We start from the raw sequence: 19,195 nt of genomic DNA, 5'->3' as shown, positions 1-19,195 counted from the left end.
TAACACACTGTGATGTTGCAGGAGTGGAGAGATGTTTAAAGGACAAAATAAATTATAGAGAATAAAAAGAGGAGCTCGATGGGATATATTTAAAATGTATATAGATAGAAAGAAACCAAAATGGAAAGAAGAAAGAATGATAGAGAGGCAACCAAACAGAGAGAAATAAAAGAATGTTCCATGTTTGGAAAGGTTAATGTGTGGTTGGCATTGGTTTGTTGGCAGCTAGTTACTTCCCTCAGGTGGGTAATCGGGTCAGGGAACTGACACACTGGAATCAGTCATGATGCAGTCATGGCTAATCAACAACCAGGTGCCCACATAACAACCAATCAGCTACAACCAGTTTGGCATAAAACAAACATGACAGCACACTAACATTAACTAACACACACACACACACACGGTACAGAAACATCAACATAACCTTACACACACATATTAAGTGTGCAGAATCCCACATACACTACGATACAGAAACATCAACATAACATTACACACACATCTTAAGTGTGTAGCACCCCACACACAGCATACAGTATCCTCAAGGAGAATTAGAGGTCAGATTGTGAACATGGTGAAACAATGTTTAATGTTTAATGTTTCAACTGGAAGCAGGCTGACATGAAAGGGTTAGGCTGACACACATTAATACGTCCTGCAAGGACATGTGCCTGATATCCAACTCAGTGGTAGGGACGCATGTTTATAGTAATATGGTTATGGATCTTGGCAGACACTTTTATCCAAAGTGATGCACAATAATAACAATAAACATTATCATTGAAAATTATAGGTGTAAAGTAGTCAATATCGCCTATATGCATTTAAACAGAATGATAACAATAGCAAATCGTCATAATACAATAACTATAGGATACTAGTACTGTCTTAGTTGTAGAAATGGCATAAGAGTGGATTAGAATGTGTGTGTGTATATAGTATAGACTTGAGTGTACACACACACACACACACACACACACGTGAGGTGGAGTGGTGTTTGGTGCACTGTGTGTGTCACATTAAGAAGCTGCAGCTTGCCTAAAGTCTGTCTCAGTTCTGTTGCACAGACACAGTGTATGTTGCAACATACTGCATGGACAGGGAAAGACATGTTGAGTAAGACATTTATAAGATGTTTATAAGATGTTTGCGGTGTGTTAAAAGTAGAGGTGGAAGAGGCTCTCGTAGCAGGTGGGGATGGGGAGGGATGGGAGGAGAGAGAAGGAGAGAGAGTCCGTATTCAGTCTGATCACAGAGTCATGCTTTAAACTCGATATGATGACCTCGCCATCCACAACGGTCCCCTGACCAATGAGAGCCGTTTTCTCCATGCTCCGGACAGGCCCCCAGCGCTGAGAGTCCACACAGAAGGAGGTTACCATGGTTTCGGTGTTGTTTCCACCAATTACCAGCAGCTTGTCTGTGGCACCCAGGAAGTAGAGGCTGGGCATGAGGGCATCTGTTCGGGTCAGAGTGGGCAGGAGTTCTGACCAGCAGTCTGGGGGGTGGGGTGGGGGGGAGGGGGGGGTGGTAGGAAGAGGGACGATGAAATGATATGAACAAGGATGGGAAGACAAGAAAGGAAAGATGAAGACAGGCGGGCAGATAGACAGACAGACAGGCAGATAGACAGGCAGATAGACAGGCAGATAGACAGGCAGATAGACAGACAGACAGGCAGATAGACAGGCAGATAGACAGACAGACAGGCAGATAGACAGGCAGATAGACAGACAGACAGACAGGCAGATAGACAGGCAGATAGACAGGCAGATAGACATACAGACAGGCAGATAGACAGGCAGATAGACAGACAGACAGGCAGTGATCCACAGGACAGAACAATGCAGAATTCCCCTCATATACAGTATGTACTTATACATGGTAAACCAATTTCACCAATTACAGCACTTTATACTTAGCACTGGATATACAGGATCCCAGGGACTCATTCACACTTCTACTCACACACACTTCCCCTCACACACACTTCCCCTCACACTCACACACTCTGTGCTTCTCCTGTGTCTTGCCTCTGTCTCTCTCGCTGTTGGTGGTGCTTCACACACTCAAACAATCACACACTCACACACTCAAACACTCACGCACTCACACACTCAAGCACTCACACAATCACACACTCACACACTTACACACTCAAACACACACACACACACACATACGCACCGTGGGTGGTGCTGTATCGGAGCACCAGGTTCTCCCCGGTCTGGTAGATGCCTTACACATTCAAACACTCACACACTCAAACACTCTCTCTCACACACACACACACACACACACACTCTCACACTCACCGTGGGTGGTGCTGTATCGGAGCACTAGCTTCTCTCCGGTCCGGTAGATGCTGCCCAGCACGTAGAGGCAGTTGCCCCGCGCTGCTGTGAGGGGTGAGTCGTGCGCCAGCGACAGGCTGAAGCGGAAGTCGCTGAGCGGCAGCGACGCCACAAAGGCCCAGCGGTCGGCCCAGGGGTCGTAGCGCTCCACGGCGGTGTACAGGCTCGTACTTGAGTCAGGGGTCACCAGCGAGTCCAGGTACCAACCGCCCACGGCGTACACACACCCCGCACACGCCACTGCGCTGAAATGACGTCTGTGCTGTGGACACACAGGAATACACACAACACACACACACACACACACACACACACACACACACAAACATTAAGCCAAAATTCTAAAGTCAATAATATTAGTTATAGTGTAATTGATGTAATAATTAACAGCATTACTCATAGTGAAAATCATCTCCTGAAATTCAAATGGGGTCGGCTGAGATATTGGGTATATTACAATTGACCAGTACATTAGATAAAAAATATATACCGGTACATCAAATAAAATAAAAAAAATTAAACCCCCATTTTATCCAAGATAAGTAACTAATCAGATCCTTCATTACAATCTAGCTATGTAAAAATAAACTTCGACATTTCGCATGAGATCATCATGGGTAATGATTGATCAACGTTCTGAACTAAGTAGCAAAACAAAAGGTTGGGAATCGAATCCCAGGTGTAAATGGTAGCAGTTCACAGTAAATTTGGTGTAATAGTCTAGTTGACTCTGTTCATTCCATTATGATTGGTGTCATAACTAGATTGACATCTTGAGTGACTGTGTAATTGGTGTAATAAGTAGTTGAGAATAATGTAATGTGAAATAAGCATGACTAGCAGACTGCTGGGCACCTTGATCATGGATGTAGGCACTCCTATTCTCTAGTACTAGTATTGACAGATGCTATAGTCTCCTCTGCACTGTAGTTTAAACATTCTAACACTAGTGATGGGGACGAGACTGCCTATGCCGAGTCCGAGTCAAGACCGAGTCTTTGAAGGGTCGAGACCGAGTCTGTTGGTTTTCAAATACAGTCGAGTCCGAGTCAAGACCGAGTCTTTGAGGAAGCAAGTCCGAGTCGAGACCGAGTCCTTTAGGAGTCGAGACCGAGTCGAGACCAAGACCATAAAAAAATGTCAGTTTTAATATTCATAATTTAATATCACCCCAGTTAATAATCAACAGTTAGGCCTACAGACTAAGCTAGATTGGGAATTGTTTAGAGGAGCAGTCTTAACGTCTTAATATGGACTATGCTGACCTACAGACACTCACCGGCAGCAGAGCCATAGCGATAAATAAACGGCTCTGACGGCAGTATCTTTGCATTGCACCATGGGATGTCATTTTCAAATAATGCCGGTCAATATTGCATTTTATTATTATTGTTGTTATGTGTTGTCTGTTTTTTTATATGAACATAAAAAATGCGTTGGTCTCGAGGACTCGGTCTGAAATTACGAGTCCTTCTCCTCCCACTGTGGTCCGAGACCGAGTCAAGACCGAGTCTTTGAAGGAACGAGTCCGAGACGAGACCGAGAAAGCAGAAATTGGTCTCGAGACCGGACTCGAGTACTACATCACTATCTAACACTGTAGCTTTGTAGTTTACTAAGCTAAGTTTAAATGTTAAAATGCTTACATTGTACTTTGGAGTGGGTAAGACTGTTTTTAGTGGCAGGCTAACACATACCGTTGACTTGCGCTAGCCTAGCACCTGCGAACTCTGCAATTAGAAGGACTGGATGAAACGTGTTGAAAACGGTCTCCACTGATAAATATCACACTTGCTAACTTGGAAATGAGGTTCTATGTCCAAAATCCTGAACCACCCCTTTAAGCGTGACTAGCGGACTGCTCGCATGCTGCTGTGCACCTTGATCATGGACGCCACTGGGGCCCACTGCTGGGTGAGGGGGTTGTAGCGGAAGGAGGCCATCTTGAACTCGTATCCGCGGGCGGCCCGGTGGCGGTAACCTCCGATGAGGTAGAGGTAGTTGAAGAGCACCGCTGTGGTGAAGCACCACTTGTCCGCCTGGAACGGCATCTCCGTCAGCGGGGTCCACCCCGGGGTCTCCACCTCCTCCCCCTCCTCCAGGCGGAAGACCCTCCGCACCGCCTGCGTTTCCAGCGCGTTCCGTGCGCTCAGGTTCTCCTTGCGCAGGCAGCAGAGGCGGGGGGTTCCGGCGGAGCGCAGGTCCGGGAGCAGCTCTTTCTCACGGGGCTCCAGCGCATGACTCATGTGTGGCAGCTCCAACAGGTGAGCGCTCAGGTAGAGGAGCACCTGCTGCCGCAGCTCAGGGCAGCCCAGCCGCTTGGACAGCTCCAGGTACGCCGGACAGGTGAGCGGGGTCAGGAGCGAGGACAGGAGGGCCAGCAGGCGGGAGGTGTAGGCGGAGGAGAGCAGGTAGCTACTCACCTGGAGGTTGGTGGGCAGGTGAGCTGGCGCCACACGGAAGTGACCCAGGAAGTAGAACTGCAGCAGGCTGTGGAAGACCTCAGAGGGCACGTGTTCTAGAACAATCCGCCGCTGGCTCGTCTCGATCATACTGGAGTGGGAGAGGGCCCGGAAATATTCGCCACACTCTGCAAGACGCTCCAGGTCCACCTGTACACACACACACACACACAAATATAATTTCTTCTTGCATACCTGTTGCACAGGTAAGACCTTTAAGAATCGTGCATGAGTGTGACTGTTCCGACATACGTAGAAAGTGTGTGTGCTTGTCTGCACGGCCACCATTGCTGCGTCGTCATGGTAACCGTAGGTCCTGGCTGATTGGTCAGTCTTCCACTCCTCTGATTGGCTGTAACTGGACTCCTCCTCCTCCTGAGTGATGTCACTGTCCAGTGTGAGGGGCAACTGTGTGGTCTGCTTGGTGCGAACCCACTTTGATCCGAACTGCACCCATGACCAGAACCACAACCAGAGCACAGCAAGCCACCGCCACAGAACAGCCAACATGACGTCACTAACACACTCACTTGTTTAAACATTCAATCTCTCACACACACACACACACACACACACACACACACACACACACAATCTTTTGCGTTGAGACAGGCCAGACGCCAGCTTCCATTTGGTCACTGAGACAGTCCATGCGTGAACCTGAGGGCAGTCACTGTTTACCTCAGCAATCTGAACACAAGCCCTCCTCCCCCCTCAACAGTCCATGGACTCTAAACACAAGCCCTCCTCCCCCTCCTCCTGCCCCTCATATGGGGCTCAGTGTGAAGCAGCTCCCACAGGTCACAGCGAAGCCAAGAGAGCCTCAAATAGAACAGCGCAGAACAGCCCGGAACGGCACAGAACAGACGGCTTTAAATAGGCATTTCCAATCCCACGGGCTCACGCTGCCAGCCGTCCCAGCCCCTTTCTGCTGGCTCCTCCTGGACTACAGGCTGGAGCCCTGAGTCAGCTGCCCAGGTGAGAGGCAGTCCAGTCAGCTGTGAAATAAACTCAAGTCCCAGGCTTCGCTGTTCAGCAGGCCTCAGCTCAGTCCAGAGGCAGTGCTGCACACACACACATTCCTGGAGCAAGTGTTCACTGGAGCCACATGAGCAGGGAGACTCTCTTCTCTCTCTCACACACACACACACACACACACAGATACACACTGCCTCTCCGGTCTATTTTAGGCAGCCCGAGCTTTAGGGACCCTGTGCAGAAATACGATGCTACCGAGTCGTTTAGTTTCACTCTCCAGTGCAGACGAGTTCAGAGCAGGGAATAACTACAACTACTGTGCTGTCATGCTATGCTTCTGCACAGCGGTGAATGTCTGGTTGACATTCATGTGCGGCCAGGCATGTAATACATCTAATACATCAGGTGATCTTTAAGTCCAAGTGAATGTTCACACCAAATTTGAAGAACGTGTCTCAAGGTATCCTTGAGATATCGCGTTCGTGAGAAAAGGAAATACAGGTGGTCACAGTGACTTTGACCGCCAAAATTTTGAGTTTTTTTTAATAATTTAATTTTTTACCAAATTTGAAGCATTCTTAAGATATCGCATTCACAAGATCGGGACGGACAACCTGTGAACATGTGGGAGGCACAGAGGCCTAAAAATGACCTCTGATTGGTCCATTAACACACCCTGTCTGTGCCCCTCCAGCTTCACACACAGTATACTAACTGGACAAGAATTACACTCCAAACATGATTATTATTTATTTTTGTTTATTAGCAGTAATATATGCATAACAGATACAACAGTGTCAATGCAAAGACAGAAAATAATAAATACAAAATGAACAGCAAAGTTGTGAACAAACACATGAACTACAGCAACAGTGCTGGTTGTTAATGTCAACCAAGCCATGGTTTTTGGTAGGAACTGTAAAAACACATGTAGTGGTAAACTTGCTTTAGATGAGATGAAGTTAGTAAAGCCATTTAGCTGACGACAGATTGTCATCAATATGCTAAATTCTGAGATTAAACAAACACCAAGGGAACGAAGCCATCATATCCCACACACACTTGTGCTAATGCCACTGTCAATCTCGGGTGTGTGTGTGAGAGTGTGTGTGTTGGGATGAAAACATACCACTACGGGTGGCCTCCTCAGGTAAACACTCATCTCCTAATGTCTGAAGCAGAGCACTAACACATCATGGCCATCATGACTAGCAGTGTAGGTATAGGAGGCCATTTACCAGATCAATCCGGCCCCTCACACACACACACACACACACACTGAAGTTACATTTTGGGTACTTCATCTATTCTTCATTATTGTTTTAAAGAATTAAACACACCCGTTGATTAGGCAGAATCGTTCCTCTCCTATCAAATGCATTCTTTGTTTGTATGTATGCTATTTAAATGCCATAAACCACACCGTACTGTTTCCATAACCACAGTCTTTTTTTACAGCTCATTCCAATAACTGGAGGAAGTCTACATTCTTTTGGCTGTGTCTTTCAGGTAAGTAAAAATATGTATCTTTGGAGGGAAACCAAACTCAACTGGCAAGACACAAACAAACAAATAAAAACAAATAAACAAACCATGAACAAAGACTGAGTAGAGTTATGAGTAAATAAATAGTTCAATCAAAATCAAGATGAGTGTCAATAAATCAAGTGATTAGCAACCAATCACACATGAAGTCTACTGGTCATGCTTCATCGGACAACCTTTTTAGCATGCTACACAAAACGCACCTAACTTCTATCAGCTTCCACTCAACCCTCCTGCCTCTCCCATATCAGCTGCACCGCTCCAACACAACATTACTGACTGTGGTGCACTGAGAACATTTACCTCCTACACTGGAGCATCCATTAGCTCCCTCTCCACGCTGCTCAGCTCCATCACACAACCAGACCCCTGCTAACCAGACCCAAGCTAACCAGCTAACCAGGCCCATGCTAACCAGACCTATGCTAACCAGACCCATGCTAACCAGACCCCCGCTAACCAGACCCAGACCCATGCTAGCCAGACCCATGCTAACCAGACCTATGCTAACCAGACCCCCGCTAACCAGACCCAGACCCATGCTAGCCAGACCCATGCTAACCAGACCTATGCTAACCAGACCCATGCTAACCAGACCCCCGCTAACCAGACCCAGACCCATGCTAACCAGACCTATGCTAACTAGACCCCTGCTAACCAGCTGGGCTACACACAACATTACTGACTGTGGTGCACTGAGAACATTTACCTCCTACACTGGAGCATCCATTAGCTCCCTCTCCACGCTGCTCAGCTCCATCACACAACCAGACCCCTGCTAACCAGACCCAAGCTAACCAGCTAACCAGGCCCATGCTAACCAGACCTATGCTAACCAGACCCATGCTAACCAGACCTATGCTAACCAGACCCATGCTAACCAGACCCCCGCTAACCAGACCCATGCTAGCCAGACCCATGCTAACCAGACCTATGCTAACCAGACCCCCGCTAACCAGACCCAGACCCATGCTAGCCAGACCCATGCTAACCAGACCTATGCTAACCAGACCCATGCTAACCAGACCCCCGCTAACCAGACCCAGACCCATGCTAACCAGACCTATGCTAACTAGACCCCTGCTAACCAGCTGGGCTACACACATGGTAAGGCAACAATGCAGTGCTAACGCTTTCCTTCTGCAGAGATACAAGAGATCTAAAAGGACAGGAAGGCAAAGATAAAGACAGAGGGAAATATAAAGACAGAGAGAGCATGAGAGAGAGACAGAGAGAGAGAGAGAGAGAGAGAAGGAGGGATGGTGGAGTATGGAGGTATGGAGAGGAGAGAGAGAGAGAGAGAGAGAGAGAGAGAGAGAGAGAGATGATGACACATGATGAAACACATGACAGAGGTGTCCACCTTTGAGCTGCACGCCCAAATCCACAGTTATGAAACCGCATGAATAACCATATAGAGCAGTTCAGTCATGCTTTACATTAAGGAGCCTCGGCTAACAATACAGAATGAATAAAATAACATTAACAAACTATTAAGTTTAACATTGAAAGAACATATTTAACAGTTAATGTGTTATTTTAAAATGGCGTGTATCTGATATTACTAACAGAAATCTTTAATCTAAAGATCACCAACATGACACAACACAACAAATTCTTTCTATAGGTTGGTGTATGCCAAAACAGTATGGACCCATATAATGGAACTAATGAAATATGACACTGTCATAAAAATAAATTAAATATGAAAATAAAAAATAATTAATAAAATTAAATAAATTGCAAAAAGCATTTGGACAGCTCCTGCACAGGTAAAAAATAAAAGAAAATGAAATGTCTGAAAGTATCAAATGATGAAATCACTACACATTAATAAGTGTAAGGGCTGTAGTCAGGTGTGTCTGTCAGACAGAGGATAAGCGCTAATTTGGGATTCTATGAAGCATCATGAATTCAATTGACTGAGGAGGCACCAATGCTGCACTCCAGCAAGGCCTTGCGCACTACCGGCAAGATACACAAGAGGGGGCTACAGCCACAGTTCTGCTGGCCATTCTAAACGAGAGCCCTCTTAAAAGTGACCACAGTAAACACAGGCGTAAGTGAGTCTGTCGTTTTAAACAGCAGTAAACAGAAGTGGACACAAAGGCTTCTGATATGTTGGGTCCACAACAAACTAATCTAACATCACGATGCACAGATGTGAGCTAGTACAGAGAAATGGTATAGTGTATTAGTAAAGCGTGTGCTAAACATGGCTAATGGTCCTAGCAACAGCTTGTCTGTTTGCGTCAGGAGTTCCCTGTTGTGCATTAGAAGAGGTTAAACCCTTTCGACTCTCTGGTGTGCTACCGTGCAGGTCTCGTCATGTCGTCTACATGCCAAGAACGATATTAAAGCAGCATGACAGAAAGGAATAGACTTTGGACAGGTCAGTCGTTCCTGGTAAGAAGCACAATGCAAGCCCAGGTTCTTCATTTGAAACCGCCGTCATGCTTTATAGTTCTGTTGCAACTACTGGTGTATGACAAGAAGGATTCCTCGCACAGTTAGAGGAAATAAAACCATTCTAGAGGGAGAGAAGATGAGTGTGTGTAAGTGTGTGAGTGTGTGTGTGTGTGTGTGTGCGAGTGGAAGGGGGGGGACTACTCCAGATGAGACATTCAGGCGGGCTTCAGGCGAATAGCTTCTTCTGCTTGAAGTAAGCATCAAACCTGCATAGGGCATAGTCCTAGAAACACACACACACACACACAAAAACAAACACATTTGTGTTTATTACGTTTTAAGACAACATAGTGACAGATGGATATTTATCTGGCCTTTGTGTTTGTTTCAGACTGTGATCTATTAGTGTCTTCTATGACCTATAGAGACCTGTAGAGTGATAGGTGTGTGTGTGTGTGTGTGTGTTGACAGTACTTTTGACCTGATTGATTATGTGCTCCTTATGTGCTTCAAAAACAGAGGCTCAACAAATGGGAGCACACACACACAAAGCTTATGCTCAAACGCACACATACACACACTCAAACAAGCACGTGTTAACTCACTCACACACACCACTCACCATGTAGCCAAACTCTATGGTGGAAATCCGGGCCTGGATGATGGACCAAAGTCCCCAGAAGAAGTGTGACGCCAGAGCATACCTAAGACACGTCCACAGAGCATTTAGACAACATTCACACATCCATAGGGGATTTAGACAACATTCACACGTCCACAGGGCATTTAGACAACATTCACACGTTTCATGATAGCCAATCAGAGCCAGTGTTTTTACACACTTGCCAGCACACACGCCACACACAAACATGCAACAGCTAAAATAGAGATTCGACGAAACAGCAGAGGTCAGGAGCAATCCGATGAAAAGTTGGCATTTTCAAGGTGGAGATATAAGCACTACTTCAAATTCATTGTGGTCAAAGGCAAGAACGTGCATGTAATGTGTACATTATGTCCAAGAGCGAAGACTTTGTCGACATCCGTTGTAAGCAACTCTAATTTAATGAAGCATCTCACATGCATCTAAAGCTAGTGGCCAAAAACACTGATACCTCCACCACAGATGATAGCTCGCCATCCACTAGTAAAGAAGGACTCGGAGCAAAGTCCTCCAAGCAGCAAAAGCTAGATCTTTCTGCCTCACAACAAAAACCTATGACACAGGCTGAAGTCAACCGTAGGTCTGTCGATGTGCAATATCTTGAATTTCCCCTTGGGGATCAATAAAGTATCTATCTATCTATCTATCTACCGGTAATAAATATCTAAAGTTATGTAGCCTACAAACACCCGTCTGTTCTACTCATTTCAACTGGCTGCTCAAAACTACAGTAACGCAAATAGTTACTTTCCCTGGTAACGAGTTACTCTTATCATAGAGTAATTCAGTTACTAACTCAGTTACTTTTTGGAACAAGTAGTGAGTAACTATAACTAATTACTTTTTTAAAGTAACGTTCCCAACACTGTACCTGAGACACATCCATAAGACATTTAGACAACATTCACACAACATTTAGACAACATTCACACAACATTTAAAACATTCACAAAACATTTAGACGGCATCAACAGAACATTCACAGTTTACGCACTCCCACACATACACAGAACATTTATATAACATTTAGTTTACACACTCACAAGAGCAATTTTTCATACCTGCATATTCACATTAACATTAAAGGTGCTCTAAGCGATGTCATACATTTTTTAGGCTAAAACATTTTTTGTCACTCACAGCAAACATCACCTCACCATCCACTAGCTGCCTGTGTCCTGAATACACTATAAAAAAAAAGAGGAAAAAAAAAGGCAACCTCTGTGGACAGCCCAGGCTCCAAAAACAGCCACAAAACAACTTGGGCAAACCTTGCCCATAAAAAACATAACAAACTGTTCCAGCAAATCACCGACGAGATGCACGTTTAGGAGAGTTTCAATTGCATGGGAGGGAGTGGTAGGAAGTAGCGAGCTAGCTCTCTGTTTTGTTTGAACGTCAACAGAAGTGACATTACCCAGCATCGCTTAGAACACCTTTAAGACTTTTGATAAGCAAGAGTGTAAAACACACACACATGTTCAGTCTGACATAACTGGACACCTGAGATGCACTCACATACATTACGAATGTAAAGAACTACAGGTCAGTTTCCCCTGCATGGACTAAACCTCCTCCTACACTAAAGCTTTTTTCTGTGAAGATCTCCACTGAAGTGCTCTTTTAGTCCATGATTAGGCTTCAATCCCTGTACAAGAAAACAGACCTAAAACGTCTAGAACACACTCATGTTCAAATTTACTACACCAAGACGCTCATGTTGCCATGGCAGCACAAGAGGGAACTCACCGATTGGCCTCGAGCATAAGCTCCTCCTCCGCCTGCAGGTGGTTCTCTCTGCCAGCGTATCCTCCGCTCTCTGTCAGGTAGTGACGGATGAAATGCAGCTGCAGGTAAAAATACATACACACACACACACACACACACACACACACACACACACAAACATAATTTTAACACACTTTTACCCATTCTCAAACACACACATTTACCTGTGCCAACAACACAATAGACAAATAAAAACATATCCAGTTAATTATATATTATGTGAGAGTTGATGTGGTGCTGCTTAGTCCTTCTGGTGTTATGCCCATTTAATCCACTAGGTGGCATTCTCTATGGCCCAGCAGTTGCTGAAGTCTGCTACAGAGACTCTGTACTGGACAAGGTGACTTTAGCAAAAGCCCACTTCTGCTCTTTTGCCATAAAATGCAGTTAAATTACTTTCTCAGATTCCACTGTGCGTGTGTGTGTGTGTGTGTGTGTGCCCGCATGTGATAAGCACAGACACAGACACACACATACATACATACGCACACACACACAACACACACACACACACACACACACACACACACACACACACACACACACAGTGTTAGCTTCCCATGTATAACATGCAGGTGGACATGAAGCTAACCGTGTGTTAGCATCCTATGTATAGCATGCAGATGGAGATGAAGGTAACCGTGTGTTAGCTTCCCATGTATAGCATGCAGATGGTGATGAAGCTAACCGTGTGTTAGCTTCCCATGTATAGCATGCAGATGGGGTTGAAGCTAACGGTGCGCTAGTGGGGCAGTGGTGTTCACCTGCTGTTCTCTGGTGGGGTAGTGGTCCAGGTTGGCCTTGTAGAAGGGCCACTGGTCATACGTGTAGTCATACATCCACTCACAGAAGTGGTTCCCGAAGTCAAAGCCCCTACAGACACAGCAGAGCGAAGCAGTGCTTAGAGCACATCAGCATACTTACAGCACAGTGACACACACACACACACCAGCGACAACAGATCCACAGTACCAACAGTCAACACAATCACACACACACACACACACACACACAAGACAACAGATCCACAGTACCAACAGTCAACACAATCACACACACACACACACACACACACACAACAGATTCACAGTATCAACAGTCAATAGAATCACACACACAAACACACAGACACACACACACACACACAAATAAACACTTACAGCACAGGGACAATACATTGCTAAGCAAAGGCCCCTACAGGAACAACAGTCAAGGTAAAAAAAAGGTCCCTGACATTGACTTTACTGATTGGATTATGCTGTTTAATTCTTATAGTTCAGTCTATATATATATATATATAACAGTCAACACAGTCACACACACAAACTTTTTTTAATATCCATATACCTGTAGTTGTAGCTGCTGTACTCAAAGTCAATGAGCATCAGCTTCTCTGGAGCGTCCGCCTGCCTCCCATCCAGCATTAGTATGTTCCCTGAAACACATGGGGCCAGAACTGGACGAATGAAAGTGTTCACGTCAGTATAACATGTGAAGTGACCGACCGTGACCGCGCACACGCACTCGCCCATGCACAATGGCCACAACGCAACACCCTTAACGAATGCAGCCATGCTTCAATTAGGTGTCCATTTTAGTGGGCCTGGCCTGGTACCACCCGCTTCTATGTGCTTGTGTATGTGTGTGTGTGTGTGTGTGTGTGTGTGTGTGTGTGTGTGTGTGTGTGTGTGTGTGTGTGTGTGTGTGTGTGTGTCTTACCTTCCTGTACATCATTGTGACAGAAGACCACAGGAGAATGAGTCGCTGCCAGCAGTGATCTGAGAGAGAGAGAGAGAAAGAGAGAGAGTTGGAGAGAGAGAAGGAGAGAGGGAGAGAGAGAGTTGGAGAGGGAGAGAGAGTTGGAGAGGGAGGAGAGAGGGAGAAGGAGAAAGGGAGAGTGGAGAGAGGGAGAGAGAGTTGGAGAGGGAGAGAGGGAGAGAGAGTTGGAGAGGGAGGAGAGAGGGAGAAGGAGAAAGAGAGAGAGAGAGTTGGAGAGGGAGAAGGAGAGAGAGTTGGAGAGGGAGAAGGAGAGAGGGAGAGAGAGAGAGTTGGAGAGGGAGAAGGAGAGAGGGAGAGAGAGAGAGAGAGTTGGAGAGGGAGAAGGAGAGAGAGTTGGAGAGGGAGAAGGAGAGAGGGAGGAGAGAGGGAGAGAGAGTTGGAGAGGGAGGAGAGAGGGAGAAGGAGAAAGGGAGAGTGTTGGAGAGAGAGAAGGAGAGAGGGAGAGAGAGTTGGAGAGGGAGAAAGAGAGAGGGAGAGAGAGTTGGAGAGGGAGAAGGAGAGAGGGAGAGAGAGTTGGAGAGACTGAGTCACATTTCAGAAAGTAACAATTACAGCTCCACATTCTACTGCTACTATGGAACTCAGTAATGCAATCTCTCTCTCTATCTCTAACACCCACACTCACACTCAACACATCTCTATAAGAATCAGGTCCACTACTGGTTACATGATGGGGAGTGTGTGTGTGTGTGTGTGTGGGGGGGGGGTTCACCAACAATTCCTGCACCTCGTTGGCCATCATACCAGGAAGAGTGGGAGTGGAATGTTCCATTATCATTTATCATTAGAACACACACACACATACACACACATTGCTTTAACCTTTCACCCACATAGTGAACGTTTGTGTATCTGTGTGTGAGGAAGTGGTTAATTGTGTGTGTGTGTGTGTGTGTGTGTGTGTGTGTGTGTGGAAGTGATTAATTGTGTGTGTGTGTGTGTGTGTGTGTGTGTGTGTACGCACACAAAAGTAGGTAAGAATGAGTGTGGAATGTGTTTATGTATGTGTGTGTATGATGTGTGTGTAAATATTTGCACAAATATGTGTGTGTCTGTGTGTGTGTATGTGTGTGTGTGTGTGTGTGTGAGAGAGAGAGACAGATTTAGTGAACTGGGCATGTGCGGAATGTGAGATCCTCTGAGTTCTGCTAATCACAAGCTAAGCTTTAGGGGGAAGGGGTAGAGACATATAGACACACACACACATACACACACACACAGACACACACTGCCCTTGGTATTGTATTTCACTGGCTTACAGCCCACATATAAGGACTCCAGGAGCTTGACAGAACATTTCAACACACACACACACACACACACACACACACACACACAACAGATTCACAGTATCAACAGTCAATAGAATCACACACACAAACACACAGACACACACACACACACCTTCATGGCAACAGACGACCTGAGTTGAACTGTAAGGCTTGAATTTCATGCATTTAGCAAAAGACCTAGACAGTAGCGGATTCGGGATTCGTTATCTGTAAACGTTTTTTTACTTTGCCCTATAGCCCTGGACTGAGCGATCGCAGCCCTTTACTTTCACTTCCCTCCGCCCTCATAGTCAGCATAGATGGCCTGATAACGTGGGATGCTGCATAGCGTAGGCCTACTACTGAAGATTTTAAATGAGTGACAACGATAGTAGTCTTAAGTAGCTTTTTTGCTAGGCCCAGCACGCAAGTGTTCAGATTGACTGTCTATCCGTCTTTCACAACGATTTTCTTGGAGCAGATCCTCCACACAACTTCGGTAGTCTGGTCAGTATGTCTCTCTTAGCTGTCCACTTTCATCAGGCCGTATATCAATAATACATTGATTTTTATTTTTTATGTAGAAAATTATAAATGTATTTCTGTACAGACATATGGTATTAGGTATTAATTAGTGTTTAATAGACGCCCCCCTAGACTAGACGCTAGATATCATCGTCCATCACGATGTTTTACTGTACACATCGTCAAATGCCAATTTAGGGGACATCGCCCAACCCTAAACACAACACAACACAGTACAGTACAGCACAGCACAGCACAGCACAGCACAGCACAGGCCACCCCACCCCACCGCACAGCACAGCACAGCACAGCACAGCACAACATAGTACAGCACAGCACAGCACAGGCCACCCCACCCCACCGCACAACACAACATAGTACAGCACAGCACAGCACAGCACAGCACAGCACAGGCCACCCCACCCCACCCCACCCCACAGCACAGCACAGCACAGCACAACACAGCACAGGCCACAGCACAACACAGTACAGTACAGTACAACACAACACAACACAACACAACACAGTACAGTACAGTACAACACAACACAACACAACACAACACAGTACAGTACAGCACAGCACAGCACAACACAGCACAGCACAGCACAGCACAGCACAGCACAGCACAACACAGCATAGCACAACACAGCAAAGCACAGCAGAGCACAGGCCACCCCACAGCAGCCTCAGGCATCCAGTGAGACTCTTGTCAATCTCTGCTTGTCTGACCCAGCAGCAGCGTGTCTTCTCCAAGCCCTCATTTTCAGGGCCTCTCACGCTCTCCTCCTCCGTCTAGCACATTCTCGCCCTGTCCTCACTCACTCTCCCCTTTCACACTATCTCTCTGTATCTCTCTTCCTCTCCCCCATCCTGCTTGTCTATCTATTTAGAAAAAAACTTGATGGACTTTTGGATCCTCCCTCTCTCTTCATTCATTCATTCATTCATTCTTTCATTCATTCTTTCTCTTGTCTCACCTCAGGTTGTCCAGTTCATTGGGCAGGTCATACTTCATCAGCTTGTTGAACTTCTTTATGTGGGCGTCCCGGACAAACTTCAGAGTCTTTATCTGCTCCATGTACCTGTGACACACACACACACACACACAAACACACACATAACTGTTAACCTCTGGAGCGAGACTGCTGCTCTGCTGCTCTGGGGTGTGTGTGTGTGTGTGTGTCTGTGGGGGATGTCTGGGTGTGCATGTTAACATTCCCATGTTTTTTTTAACTTTTATTTTTCTAAATCTCTGAAACTGAATTCTGAAACTTTCTCTATTTTTCAGGGCACAATGATCCACATTTCACTTATTTGACTAATTAGCTGGTTAACTGCAGATTACATTATACTGTTGTATTTTGTCAAATGTGTATTTGTAAAAGTCAGGAGCTGATCTGTGTACCGGTCAATGGTCCCGAAGAGCCATTTAGGCTCCTTGTTGAAGGGCATTTTCATGCCGTGGAAACGTGCCATCTTCATGGCGATCTCCGAAGAGAGTTCTGGAATGGCCAACTGGTCTGTGCGCAGGCGTTTGCTCTGCAGGTAAGGCACAGACAATCAGAGTGAGTGAGTGAGACAAAGTACTGTATAAGTGGGCATGTCTGCTGGTATGTGTTTTTGCGAGAGAATGAATAGGTTTGTAAGTGTTTGTGTGTGTGTGTGTGTGTGTGTGTGTGTAAGAGAGAGAGAGAGAGAGAGAGAGACATTTCATTCATGCCAATAAAGCACAATTTGATTTGATTTGAGAGAGAGAGAGAGAGAGATATAGAGAGACAGGCATGTATGTCTGCGATGTCTCTGTGTGTGTGTGTGTAATAGATAGAGCCTTACAGGTATGTACTGCTCTAGTCTTCCCTCAGGAAAGATCCCAAACAGTCGAGGACCCAAAGTTCGCTCTGCCAGGATGGCAAACATCACACTCTCTAAGACCAGAGAGTCCACCCCCTGTAGTACACACCCCCCCACACACACAGTCAGACAAACAAGAAGGGAAAACATAATTGAATGTACATGATAACATGATTGCATAAGCCATGACCTTTAATATGAGCCAAGTCTACACTACACAGTGCAATTATGATCCACAGACCGATTAGTCTACCCATACCACTGACATAACTTCATTTCTATCTCCATGAGTGTTTGAATGTTTTTTTTTCATCAGATAAATGTACTGAATAAAACTATTGCCTTTATTGCGGCCATTCCACCATTAATTCCACGCAGTTTCGCAGTTTTTGACAACAGACAGGTTAGTCATGACCCTGATCCGCTGATTATTAGCAGAGAGGGAAGGGCCGGTGGTCTCTTCTCAGGACAGTACAATCAACGCCGAACTGCACCAGTGTGCTCCGTACCTGTAGGATGGCTCCATATATCCGTAAAAGCACACGGGCTGGTTCATCGCCAACTGGACGGACATGTTCTGGCAAACTGCACTTGTAGAGGAGATTACTGAGTCCTCCACTACGAACCCAAAACACACACACACACAGTGAGAAAGAAAGAGAGAGCGAGCGAGAGAAGGAACTAGGAGATAAAAAAGCAACTAACATGACTACAGAAACATAACTACAGAAAAATATGAGAAAACTTTTTCATAAACTCCATAAACTATTTGGCTTGTCACAACAAACCTGACTATACTAATTTGAAAGTCCTGTTCAGAGATGGTCTTCCACGACCCGGACAGAAAGTCTCGACACCAAGCGAAGGCTCTTCCGCGAGTATCCCGGTCGACCTCGTCTCTTCTCCCGTCCCGGTAGGACTCCGCTTCGGAGTCGTCATCCCCATTCGCACCACGGGGACTCGGTGTCCTCCGTTGTATGTCGTTAATCGCCAGCCTGGCCCCAAGCGCAGGACTAGTGTTGTCAGTCGTGAGTGTTGAAGATATTCCCCTGGTGGCTCCGGGTTTGAGAGAAGCACCGCCGCTGACAGTAGTGTGTCGGCTCGACTGCATCGTGGCGTGCTGCCTGTTGAAGTGTGTCGTTGGGTGTGGATGGGTTACGAGAGTGGAGCGAAGAACCGGGAGTGACAGTGAGCGAGCAGAAAGTCGCACTGAAAGGGATGTGATAACACTAAGAATCATCTGATAGGCTAGACCGCATGATGACAAAGTTACGAGAGGAACCGGTTTATTGGTGGCGATAGCCTTGACCAAAGACCGAATTCGACCGATTGTTTAGTGGCTGGTTAGCTAGTTATTTGGGTCGACTGTTCAAAGAGCTGCTCTAACGGCACTGCATCGCTTATATTCCCGACGGCTACGGTTATAACAGAGAATGTCTAACAAGGGGAGAACCGCCACTCTCGGGAAACTTCCGGTTTCTGAACTGGTTGCAGTTCCTCTTCTGGTTCCACATGAGGGCGCTCACGAATAAGTGCAGAATGAATGGAGGCCTATGGAGCTGT

At 46.0% G+C, this 19,195-nt stretch overlaps 2 protein-coding genes across 13 annotated transcripts; both read right to left on the bottom strand.

The window, feature by feature from the left end:
• Positions 1–70: 70 nt before the first annotated feature.
• Positions 71–5,960, bottom strand: LOC121723756 (kelch-like protein 42). The gene is made up of 4 exons (XM_042109826.1): positions 5,072–5,960; positions 4,238–4,969; positions 2,319–2,619; positions 71–1,501 (listed from the first exon to the last, which is right to left on the bottom strand). Exons 1-4 carry the CDS (start codon positions 5,327–5,329, stop codon positions 1,161–1,163), a joined length of 1,632 nt encoding a protein of 543 aa, XP_041965760.1. The 5' UTR covers positions 5,330–5,960; the 3' UTR covers positions 71–1,160.
• A 579-nt stretch (positions 5,961–6,539) lies between these two features.
• chkb (choline kinase beta) lies at positions 6,540–19,150 on the bottom strand. Of its 12 annotated transcripts, none has more exons than XM_042109836.1 (13): positions 18,421–19,150; positions 18,142–18,250; positions 17,615–17,728; positions 17,187–17,320; positions 16,759–16,863; positions 13,923–13,981; positions 13,551–13,638; positions 12,968–13,076; positions 12,165–12,262; positions 10,374–10,455; positions 8,184–10,034; positions 7,895–7,975; positions 6,540–7,843 (listed from the first exon to the last, which is right to left on the bottom strand). In XM_042109836.1, the coding sequence occupies exons 1-11, from the start codon at positions 18,870–18,872 to the stop codon at positions 9,978–9,980; spliced, it is 1,407 nt and encodes a 468-aa protein (XP_041965770.1). In that variant the 5' UTR covers positions 18,873–19,150; the 3' UTR covers positions 6,540–7,843; positions 7,895–7,975; positions 8,184–9,977. The 12 variants fall into 12 exon arrangements, with proteins under 12 accessions (XP_041965770.1, XP_041965774.1, XP_041965775.1 ...); XM_042109840.1 differs by having other exon boundaries at positions 6,540–7,762; XM_042109841.1 differs by having other exon boundaries at positions 6,540–7,762; positions 7,925–7,975.
• Positions 19,151–19,195: the final 45 nt, after the last annotated feature.

The sequence above is a fragment of the Alosa sapidissima genome, chromosome 11 (genome assembly GCF_018492685.1).
Source record: "Alosa sapidissima isolate fAloSap1 chromosome 11, fAloSap1.pri, whole genome shotgun sequence".
NCBI classification, from domain to species: Eukaryota; Metazoa; Chordata; class Actinopteri; order Clupeiformes; family Clupeidae; genus Alosa; species Alosa sapidissima.
The sequence above is the reverse complement of the archived record's forward strand: the minus strand, read 5'-3'. Positions and strand labels throughout refer to the sequence as shown.

What these genes read in the sequence shown, in the direction of transcription:
- LOC121723756 (XM_042109826.1), bottom strand. Translation starts at nt 5,329, where the DNA reads ATGTTGGCTGTTCTGTGGCGGTGGCTTGCTGTGCTCTGGTTGTGGTTC. An exon ending in CAGTGGCGTCCATGATCAAG is followed by an intron (nt 2,620 to 4,237) that starts GTGCACAGCAGC and finishes GTGTGTCCACAG; the next exon opens with CACAGACGTCATTTCAGCGC. An exon ending in CCGATACAGCACCACCCACG is followed by an intron (nt 1,502 to 2,318) that starts GTGAGTGTGAGA and finishes CCCACCCCCCAG; the next exon opens with ACTGCTGGTCAGAACTCCTG.
- chkb (XM_042109835.1), bottom strand. Translation starts at nt 18,872, where the DNA reads ATGATTCTTAGTGTTATCACATCCCTTTCAGTGCGACTTTCTGCTCGC. An exon ending in GACTAGAGCAGTACATACCT is followed by an intron (nt 17,321 to 17,614) that starts GTAAGGCTCTAT and finishes CCTTACCTGCAG; the next exon opens with AGCAAACGCCTGCGCACAGA. An exon ending in ACCCCACCAGAGAACAGCAG is followed by an intron (nt 12,263 to 12,967) that starts GTGAACACCACT and finishes TTTTACCTGCAG; the next exon opens with CTGCATTTCATCCGTCACTA.